This window comes from Culex pipiens, chromosome 1 (genome assembly GCF_016801865.2).
Source record: "Culex pipiens pallens isolate TS chromosome 1, TS_CPP_V2, whole genome shotgun sequence".
Taxonomy (NCBI): domain Eukaryota; kingdom Metazoa; phylum Arthropoda; class Insecta; order Diptera; family Culicidae; genus Culex; species Culex pipiens.
This window is the reverse complement of record NC_068937.1, coordinates 79,489,072-79,500,174: the sequence shown is the minus strand read 5'-3', so window position 1 is coordinate 79,500,174 and position 11,103 is coordinate 79,489,072. Positions and strand designations below refer to the sequence as shown.

Here is an 11,103-nt window from a genome sequence, read left to right as displayed (position 1 = left end):
AAAAGAAAAGATCAAATAATTGTCCGTACCCCTAATAAAAGTAAACAATCTGATCGATTTAGGTGAATTCATTTATGAAATGTTGTTTCTGTGTCAAATACTAGAACCTCTAGCTAGTTTGTGACAACTTTGAACTTCTGATAACTTTGTTTAGTTAGTTTATATTAAAAATTGGTTTAAATTTAGTTTTTTGGGTAAAACTTATAAAAACATTAGTTTATAAACAATGATTTTAATAAAATTGCTATTTTATGTTGTAAGAGTATAGAACAAGTTTCAACAATATTTGACGTTTTGACATTTTGACATTTTGACATTTTGACATTTTGACATTTTGACATTTTGACATTTTGACATTTTGACATTTTGACTGTTCGACAATTTCTCGGGTAAGTTTTCAAAAAGCCGTAAGAGCCACCGTGACCTCTTACACTAATTTTCGTTTTTCTCGAAAATGAAACAAAATTTCATTTATTTTAAGTATGGGCATAGACTAATTATATATAGATATGCCACTCCCCTGTTGGGGCTGGTGACACTACCGCCACGCCAAAATTGCACCTGGTGGCAATTCACAGGTACTAATTTTGGATATTTCCGAAGGGAACATTATTTTCTCCCCAGTTTTAGTTCAGAGGGTTCTAAATATCATAGCAACCTGCCTGCTATTTCGAAACTTTGTTGACATTCAAATGTCAAATTCGAGAGTTCGCTCGCTCGAATATTCCGGTGAGCCGTTTATTTAAATTCCTGCTAAATGTCTGTTCCGGAAGTCGCTTATCCCGAAGAAGCAAGCAACAGTTACCGTTCCAATTGCTGCCAATGAATCCGTGTGAGCCGTGTATGCAGATCATGCAGATGGGTGAGGAGAAAACTCAACAAAAAAGTTCCGAGGACGTTCAAAACTTATAGCAGCTTATAATCCGTCTCACATTTTCAGGCTCGAGAAACCACTGCCGCCTTCTTTAATTTTTTCCAAGACATATTTTAAAGCGGTCTACCAAAATCCGTTGCCTTGTTTTCAACGGCGTGCTTACCTCCAACAAGGGTAATTTGGTAATGCCCGGTTCAGTGCCGTAGCCAGGCTCAAGTCCTTCCCGACGAGCTCACCAGCAGAGTCTTGGACCAAAAGCACCACGTGATGGACAAGAACACTAGACTAGGAATCGGTCTATTGCGACGCTACGGGCATAACCGAACACCGCCAGCGGAGTTGGACGTGCATTGCAGTCAGCGCGTTCGGTGTCAGTGGGCAAGCTTTGGAACGGGAACGGAAGCCCAGGTGACTACGCACGTCGAAGAACAGTTGCAATCTGAAATGTCACGCACGTATACATACACACGAAACTCAACTCATCCTCAACCAGACCAAAAGTGACCACCAGGACGAGATGCACGGACTTCTACTGAAGAGATCTAATCCAAAAAGAACGCCCCCACACGGAACGGGGGCGATTTGTATACCATTTTTGGTGCGCAGAAGCGGTCGACGAAGCACAACTCGATCCTCGTACAGGATGGTTGATCAGTGGTCGTCGTGAGGACTCAAAGCGGCATTGCGCTCTCCACGAACGCACATAGGACCGTGTCCGCGACGCTTGGCGTGGAAAAGCAGTGCGCTAGCGTGAGGCGGTTGGAGTATGCGTCGCGAAGGCGTGAAAACGCAGTGCGCGAACGCTGGGTAAACGGTGCGAGGGCCTAGGAACGCGGTACCCGAAGACAAGATGTGAGCATGCGGCAAGGTAGCAGAAGCGAGTGTGGTCTGGGTAGCGAAAGGATGGGCCCATCTGTTCATTAGAATAAGGAAGTAGGGATAACAGTTTGGCAGGAGAAACCATAATATGTAAACTACTCGAATAAAAAATGGCAATTTAGTTTACACGCACACAATTATTTTGAGTTATTTTGGCTTATTAGTCGGGAGCGTCTGCGATTTCGCTCGGCTGAACGGATCCTCATCAACAATGGTGAAATTATATTCTCCTCCCTCCCCCCCAACCGAAATCCTAGCTCCACTTCTGGACCGGTTCCTCAGGCACAAAGCCCAAGAAGCATATAATTACTGACTGCAGGCACGCGGGAATACGTCATCAACTTTATACGCTAGCAAGAAGTGCGGCTTACGGAAATGGAACGTACCAAAGTGTTAAAAAAGGATCTGCTCATTTAACGATAACGAACAAGCAGTCATCCTCCAATAATAGTTCTCTACGGCAGTCTTTGTCAAGGCTTTACGCCCCAAGAACCACGTTATGCAGCAGAGCAATATGAAACAATTTCTCTTACAAATCTTATTATTTTGCTTTAACAGCGTTTATAATAAAAACATGAATTATAAAATCAAGCTATTTATATTTTCCATTTTGAGGCTCCGTATGATTTCTGAGTTTCAACTGGTCAGCCTTGTTGTGTAGGAGACGGTGGCGGACGCTCTCATTCCGATTCATAATATCAAAGCTGATTGTTTTCTTGATGTGCCAGCTTCAAGACATGACCTTGCTGAAGTTTTTGGCATTTTTTATCTGAAAGAAAGTTAAATGTATCTTCCTCACATAATAAGCCTAGCGATGCTGTTTGTAAACTACCCTCACCAAACGAACGTTTTTACGTAGGGCGGATTGTTGTTCAGCTTGGTCACCGTCGGTGCCACCAAACGAGATGTTTCCTCCCAGGTGGTGGGGACCATATTGGAGCAGCACAGTCCAATGCGAGTTCGCAATCGAGCGGGCACTGTCCACGAACTTCTTCAGGTGGGTCACCTTAAGATCGTGTTTTGATTCGCTGCTCGGAATCTTCCTGCTAGGAATCGTCGTCAAGATCGTCGTACGCCTAGAGGGCGAGATACTCCATGTTTCGGGATTGAAAAGGTATAATTACAAAAACAGATTGTTCTAAGACGAAAAAAACCGCTGACACTTTGTCAAAAACAAAACAAACTTTCATCAAGGCAAGTGCACAGGATGCTTAGATTTTTCCAAACATTTTAGTACCTGTAACTCGACTGTGGTGGCGCTCGGAGCGCTAAAGGGGTGTCGCCAACTGGATGTATGGAAAAATCCCGAAGTGAGACATCTAGGTAATTAATAATCTATGGTATGGGGCACTTTAAGGACGTGTAGATGAACAATCTCGAGAAGTTTGAAGTTACAAAAATAATAATGTCAAGATAATTACTAAACCTACCACAGATATCTTTTGGTAATTTTGAAAGTTGTCACATTTTATTAAAAATCATTACAATATACTTTAGGCATCATATTACAATACTTATCCATCTAATACAATGCTTAAAGAACAGTAATACTCGACCATAAATTTAGGAATCAAAAGGTATGACGAATTTCTGTTTGACTTGAAAACGTTATTACAGAAATCGTAATTTGTTTTCGTGTTCCTGAGTAGTTAAAAATTTGCGTAATTATTTCAGCATTTTTCAAATGTAATTACATTTCTGCATTGCCAAATTGTTTCGATATTAGGTAACTTTACTACCCATTTATTGTGACAAATCAGACACACCTTATATATTCGAAGAACTTTGGTGCTCGTCTTGCTGGACGGTTGACAGCTTGAACTAACGTTTCATTGTGTTTGAAATTTTCACGCTTCAAACAAGTCGCTCTGTTTCTGCTGCTATTTTTTCATTTATAATCAGTTAATTTGCCAATAAACGCAGAAAATTTGGTGAAAATGTGAAAAAAGCTTGCTGCTCTTCCCGCTGGCCCTGCGGAAGGCTAATTTGGCTGAGATTTTACAAGTTAGCCATCTCCTAGTGGACTGAATCAACTGGAACCGGCCCTCAATGTTCTCCGCCGTGAAATCATTTTGTTTCTTCGAAACAGGTACGAATAGTTGCTGCTGGTTGCTACAAAAGTGTTGAGTAACAAATTTTTAAACAAATTTGTTTCTGTTTTTTTCAGGTTCATCAATCAACTCGGGAGTGCGAGAGCTCGAGCCTCGTTGCCGAGCCATGGATGGCGCCGCGAAAGTTCTCAATTCTTGAATGTTCCGCCCTGAAGGATGCCCAACACAGGAAAAGAAAATAATTTGGAAATAAATAATGCTGTGTGGAAACGCGTCTTGTTCTTATTATTTCTCGAAGGGAACCATTTTTGGGCATGGGCACATCTCACTCATACAGGCGCAAAAGCAAGCTACTCGCACTAATACATCAACAAACTATAAGATGAATGAGTTCACTAATACAAGAAAACAAAGTATACATGTGTTGGTGTAAAAGTGGTTGAAAAAGCTCGAATATTTCTTGCGGGTTTCCCTCTCGTAGATTGTGCGTGATTCCTCACCTGTCCGTGCATGGAAGCATTTCCCACTTCTTTTGACATTTTGCCATTTTGACATTTTGACATTTTGACATTTTGACATTTTGACATTTTGACATTTTGCCATTTTGTCATTTTGCCATTTTGACATTTTGACATTTTGACATTTTGACATTTTGACATTTTGACATTTTGACATTTTGACATTTTGATATTTTGACATTTTGACATTTTGACATTTTGCCATTTTGCCATTTTGACATTTTGACATTTTGACATTTTGATATTTTGACATTTTGACATTTTGACATTTTGACATTTTGACATTTTGACATTTTGACATTTTGACATTTTGACATTTTGACATTTTGACATTTTGACATTTTGACATTTTGACATTTTGACATTTTGACATTTTGACATTTTGACATTTTGACATTTTGACATTTTGACATTTTGACATTTTGACATTTTGACATTTTGACATTTTGACATTTTGACATTTTGACATTTTGACATTTTGACATTTTGACATTTTGACATTTTGACATTTTGACATTTTGACATTTTGACATTTTGACATTTTGACATTTTGACATTTTGACATTTTGACATTTTGACATTTTGACATTTTGACATTTTGACATTTTGACTGTTCGACATTTTGACATTTTGACATTTTGACATTTTGACTGTTCGACAATTTGTCAATTTCTCGGGTAAGTTTTCTGTTAAATACGTTGCTATGCAACAGAAAGACAGTTAGTTGTAGCGGAAAAACTGTTTATTTGCATCCGACTGGTTTGCTAGTCGGGATTGAACTGACTTGCATCAGCTGTGCAGGTCAAGGCCTGCTACATCTCCCCCTTAAGAGATGTCGTACATGTTCAGCCACCGTGGAATCCTGGACGGTCGAACGGGACGTCGTGGACCAACAGGAAGTATCAGCGTCGGCGGCTTCGGCGGCGTAACGGGCTTGTCGGCGTGTACGGCATCTTCAGGCAGCACAAAGTGATTTGTGCCAGATCCACCTTCCAGCGGATCTTCGGTTCCAGGCAGGGCCGGTGGTGCGGGACTGTCCGGAACAGGAATGTCGATCTCAATGGGAGCTTCAGGTTCTTCCTGGTCGGCTAGCAGCAACGGTCGAGCTTCTTCGATCAGGATCTCCCACGGTAGACGTTGTTGGACTTGGTCAGGAACTTCAGCATCGTAGCGAGGGCGTAACTGGTTGACGTGCGAACTCACGATCCTCTGTCTTCCTTCCAGGTCCAGCTGCACGATGTAGTTGACGGAACCTTTCCGTTCGACGACACGGCCGGGAATCCAGGACTTGGTGTTGCGCTGGTGGTACTCGGCGTAGACCAGGTCATCGTCCTTGAACTCGCGCTTGACGGCTCCATGCCGACGGTTGAACTGCTCGTTCTGCTTATGGTTGACGGCGATCGGTGTGGCAGGAACAGGCTTCTTCAGCAGGTCCAGTGTGGTGCGCACCGGTCGTCCAAGGAATGCTTCAGCTGGAGACGTCATGTTCGGTGTGTTCCGATTGGGCGTGGAACGGTACACCGACAAGAACGTTTGCAAGTGCTCCAATGTGGGCGAGCCTTCCCCCTCACTCAACTTCTTGAGGCCACGTTTGAGTGAGTCAACGAATCGCTCCGCTTGGCCGTTTGACTGCGGGTGATAGGGCGCAGTGCGGAGGTGGGTGACACCATTTGCACGGCAAAACTCCTCGAACTGCCCGCTGGTGAACTGCGTTCCGTTGTCTGAGACCAGGACGTCCGGGTTGCCGTAACGGGAGCAGGTCTCACGAAGCATGTCCAGGGTTGCAGTTGCGGTTATGGCACGAGTGCGGAAGATCTCGGGCCACTTGGAGTAGGCATCCACGATGACGAAGTAGTAGTAACCATCGACTGGTCCAGCGTAGTCGATGTGGACACGTTGCCACGGCCTGTCCGGGAGAGGCCACGACTCGAGGGTCGCCTTCGTCGGGGATTTCGCTGCAGCAGCGCACGGTTTGCACTGGCGAACAAACTGCACCACATCGTCGTCTACGTTCGGCCAGTAAACGTAGCTGCGGGCCAGAGACTTCATGCGGTCCATCCCTGGGTGTCCGCGATGCAGTTGGCGAATGATCCGTTTGCGGAACTTGAGGGGCACGACGATCCGATCACCGAACATCACACAGTCGTCGACGACTTGCAGTCCATCGCGCCGAGCGAAGAACTTTCTGACGTCAGGGTCAGCAATCAGCTTGGCGCTCGCTGGCCAACCTTCGTTGAGGAAACTCACCACTTGCTGGAGAACTGGATCCTTTCGCGTCTCAGCCACGATCATCTTGTGAGTGACTGGAAGGTTGCTGATTGAGTCGTCGAGGATGGCTCTGGCTTCGGATTCGACGTAGACGGCGGCAATCACGTAATCCTCATCTGGCCGGCTTTGGGATGACATCAGCCGGGAGAGGAAATCAGCGTAGCCGAAAGCCGTCGTCGAAACGTGCTGGATGTCGAAGTCGTACAGCAGGAACGTCAAGGCCCAGCGTTGAAGACGATTCGCCGTGTAGACAGGAATGCCTTTCTTCGAGCCGAATACCTTGAGCAGCGGTTGATGATCGGTTTGCAGGAGGAAGTGGCGTCCGTACAGCATCTTGTGGAATCGCGTGACAGCGAAAACCAGGGCCAGGGCTTCCTTCTCCACTTGTCCGTAGTTCATCTCCGCCGGCGTCAGTGAGCGAGAGGCGTGCGCGATGGCCTTCACTTCACCGGACGGGAATCGGTGCATGATGACGGCGCCGAGGCCGTACTTCGATGCATCTGCTGCGACAACGATCTCCTTGGACGGGTCATAGTGGGTGAGCAGCAGATCGGAAAGCAGGATGGCCTTGAACTGCTCGAACGATTTCTGGCATTCTGCGGACCAGCGCCAGGGTGCGTCCTTCTTGAGCAGGTTGTCCAGGGGAGCCCGGAGCTGCTTCATCTGCTTCACGAACCGTCCGTAGTAGTTGATTGCGCCGAGGTAGGACCTCAGCTGCTGGACATCCTTCGGCGGCTGCATCTGGGCGATGGCCTCCGTTTTGGATGGATCGGGCCGAATGCCGTCTTTGTCCACGATGTGTCCGAGAAACTTGATCTGTGGCAGGGCGAAACGGCACTTTTCGATGCGTAAGTGAAAGCCATACTCACGCACGCGCTCGAGAACAGCGCGAAGACTGCGATCGTGATCCTCTCTGGTGCGGCCAGCGATGAGGATGTCGTCCAGGTACGTCTTGACTCCAGGAATGCCGGCAACCATGCTGTTGGTGATGCGCTGGAAGGCTCCAGGCGCCGGCTTGACTCCAGGCGGCAGTCGGTTGTACTGGAACAGGCCACGATGCGTGTTCACGGTGAGCAGCTTTCGCGATTCCTCTTCGACCTCGACCTGCAGGTAGGCGTCAGACAAATCGAGATGTGTGAAGAAGTGTGCGCCAGCCAGTTCCGCGAAAAGGTCGTCGGGGTGAGGCAGCGGGTGACGGTCAGATTCAAGCGCGTTGTTCAGCCCCGTCGAGTAGTCACCGCAAATCCTGACGGAGACGTTGTCCGCCTTGCGCACGACGACTATCGGAGCTGCCCAGTCCGAGAATTGAACTGGCGAGATGATACCGTTGTCCTGGAGCCGCTGAAGTTCTGCGTCCACCTTCGGAAGAGCGGCGTACGCCACTGGTCGCTTCGGGCAGTAGGTTGGACGTGCGTCGGGCTTGAGGTACAGCTTCACCTGCGCTTTGGTGCATCTACCCAGCGTGCTTCGGAACACCTCCGGAAACTGCTGCTTGAGTTGCTCGATGACTTGGTCGGGGCGTTGGTGCACGGCGTTGACCAAGTTGTTGATCGGAATAGACCACAGATCGAAAAGATCCATCGTCTCGATGCCAAGGACGTTGAGTTCGGCGCTGTCCGAGATGAAGATGCGTCCACGCTTGGTGACGCCTCCGATGGTGATCTCGGTCTGGAACTCGGCGAGAAGGTTGAGGCTGCTTCCGGAAGCCGTGACAGCAGATTCGTCGGTGGGTCGAGCGGCTGGCTGTCCGATGCTGGTCCATGTTTCTTGCGAAATGATGGTGATGTCGGACGCCGAGTCGTGCTGGAGCTTGACTGCTGTGCCGTTGAGCTCGACCGGAACGAACTTCCGCTTGCTTCCGATGTTGCAGACCGTGAAGATACCTTTCGACCTCACGTTCTCCTTGGGCTTCGTCTGCTTCGAGGTGGTGGGCTTGTTGCTGGAGCAATAGCCCTCTTTGTGCCCTTGTTGCTTGCATCTGGAACAGGTGTGCGAAGCGAACGGACACTCTCGAACGTAGTGGTTGTCCCCGCACTTCCAACAGGGCGTTTTCGGGGTTTTTGGTTTCCCCTGCGAGGCAGGCTTCTTCTGGTTGCGAGACACAATGTTGACGTTGCGTGCATCCTTGTTCTCCACCATCAGCGTGTCCTGCTTCAGGTTGGCCACACGGTGGCACTCTTCCACGAGGTTCTCCAGGGTCACCCTGCTGCGGGCAGCAACGCCTGCTGCGCCAGCGTCGCCGGCGGCAGCGCCTGCTGCGGCTGCTTCGACAGCTGCGGTTTCGTCGGCTTCAAGCTTGGAGATCAGTCGGGCTCGTATGTCCGCGTCCCGTGGCGATTGGAGTCCACAGACGAACCGGAGCGCTTTGAACTGGTCCGAGGAAAGCTTGGAGAGCTGGAACGCTTCACAGTGTTTGTTCACCGTGGCAGCATAGGTCGTGAAGTCATCCGCGTCGTTCTTGGCGTACTGCAAGCACTGGTAACGGGCGTGGAAAACGGATTTCTGCCGGCCGAAGAGCTTCTTGAGCTTCGCGACGGTCTGCGCCAGCGTGAAATCCCGGGGATGGTTGGGAAGAACCGTGTTGGTGTACTTTTCGTGGATGGGCGTGCTGAGCTTCCGTAGAAGCAACCTCACTCGAGCGGGGTCGTCGAGGTCCTTGCCGTCCTTGGTGAAAACGTCCTCGTACCTCCCGTACCAGCCATCGAAGAAGACTCCGGCATCCGGATCGTACTGGAACTCTTGAATTCCGCTTGCCAGCGACTCGACGATCCGTTCTGCGCCGCCAGCCGGATGACCCTGGTTCTGCAACCGTTCGAGGGTCTCCTGCTGCTTGGCCAATATGTCCGTCAGCCGCAAAATCGCGTTCTTCAAGTCCGGATCGGTCATCTTGATGACTTCTTGAGGGTTGGTAGCTTCGAGAACTTTTCCGAGAAAATTTTTTCTCCTCGTCGCCAATTGTTAAATACGTTGCTATGCAACAGAAAGACAGTTAGTTGTAGCGGAAAAGCTGTTTATTTGCATCCGACTGGTTTGCTAGTCGGGATTGAACTGACTTGCATCAGCTGTGCAGGTCAAGGCCTGCTACATTTTCAAAAAGCCGTAAGAGCCACCGTGACCTCTTACACTAATTTTCGTTTTTCTCGAAAATGATACAAAATTTCATTTATTTTAAGTATGGGGCACTTTAAGGACGTGTAGATGAACAATCTCGAGCATTTTAAAGTTTGAAGTTACAAAAATAATAATGTCAAGATAATTACTAAACCTACCACAGATATCTTTTGGTAATTTTGAAAGTTGTCACATTTTATTAAAAATCATTACAATATACTTTAGGCATCATATTACAATACTTATCCATCTAATACAATGCTGAAAGAACAGTAATACTCGACCAAAAATTTAGGAATCAAAAGGTATGACGAATTTGTGTTTGACTTGAAAACGTTATTACAGAAATCGTAATTTGTTTTCGTGTTCCTGAGTAGTTAAAAATTTGCGTAATTATTTCAGCATTTTTCAAATGTAATTACATTTCTGCATTGCCAAATTGTTTCGATATTAGGTAACTTTACTACCCATTTATTGTGACAAATCAGACACACCTTATATATTCGAAGAACTTTGGTGCTCGTCTTGCTGGACGGTTGACAGCTTGAACTGACGTTTCATTGTGTTTGAAATTTTCACGCTTCAAACAAGTCGCTCTGTTTCTGCTGCTACTTTTTCATTTATAATCAGTTAATTTGCCAATAAACGCAGAAAATTTGGTGAAAATGTGAAAAAAGCTTGCTGCTCTTCCCGCTGGCCCTGCGGAAGGCTAATTTGGCTGAGATTTTACAAGTTAGCCATCTCCTAGTGGACTGAATCAACTGGAACCGGCCCTCAATGTTCTCCGCCGTGAAATCATTTTGTTTCTTCGAAACAGGTACGAATAGTTGCTGCTGGTTGCTACAAAAGTGTTGAGTAACAAATTTTTAAACAAATTTGTTTCTGTTCTTTTCAGGTTCATCAATCAACTCGGAAGTGCGAGAGCTCGAGCCTCGTTGCCGAGCCATGGATGGCGCCGCGAAAGTTCTCAATTCTTGAATGTTCTGCCCTGAAAGATGCCCAACACAGGAAAAGAAAATAATTTGGAAATAAATAATGCTGTGTGGAAACGCGTCTTGTTCTTATTATTTCTCGAAGGGAACCATTTTTGGGCATGGGCACATCTCACTCATACAGGCGCAAAAGCAAGCTACTCGCACTAATACATCAACAAACTATAAGATGAATGAGTTCACTAATACAAGAAAACAAAGTATACATGTGTTGGTGTAAAAGTGGTTGAAAAAGCTCGAATATTTCTTGCGGGTTTCCCTCTCGTACGAGGGGGACGTCACTTCTGCGCTAACCGAGCGATAAAGCTTCCTTTTCAAACCTTTGCAGCGTTCACTTTCACCTGTCCGCTTTAACTTGCTTTAACGCGCGTTAACCGCGATAACTTGCTTTTTGGCTTAAATTTTCTTGC

At 46.8% G+C, this 11,103-nt stretch overlaps 1 protein-coding gene and 2 long non-coding RNA genes across 3 annotated transcripts; 2 read left to right on the top strand and 1 right to left on the bottom strand.

Moving 5' to 3' along the window:
- The first annotated feature begins 493 nt into the window (after positions 1-493).
- Positions 494-2,340, top strand: LOC128093544 (uncharacterized). Its single transcript, XR_008212574.1, has 2 exons — positions 494-862; positions 941-2,340. It is a non-coding gene; the product is annotated as an uncharacterized LOC128093544 (long non-coding RNA).
- A 1,071-nt stretch (positions 2,341-3,411) lies between these two features.
- Positions 3,412-4,074, top strand: LOC120430463 (uncharacterized). Its single transcript, XR_005607632.2, has 2 exons — positions 3,412-3,842; positions 3,921-4,074. It is a non-coding gene; the product is annotated as an uncharacterized LOC120430463 (long non-coding RNA).
- Positions 4,075-5,035: 961 nt separating this feature from the next.
- On the bottom strand, positions 5,036-9,582 carry LOC120430443 (uncharacterized protein K02A2.6-like). Its single transcript, XM_039595555.2, has one exon. It carries the CDS (start codon positions 9,474-9,476, stop codon positions 5,148-5,150), a length of 4,329 nt encoding a protein of 1,442 aa, XP_039451489.1. The 5' UTR covers positions 9,477-9,582; the 3' UTR covers positions 5,036-5,147.
- Positions 9,583-11,103: the final 1,521 nt, after the last annotated feature.

Excerpts from the sequence above, each read along its gene's own strand:
- LOC120430443 (XM_039595555.2), bottom strand. The coding sequence starts at position 9,476 with ATGACCGATCCGGACTTGAAGAACGCGATTTTGCGGCTGACGGACATA.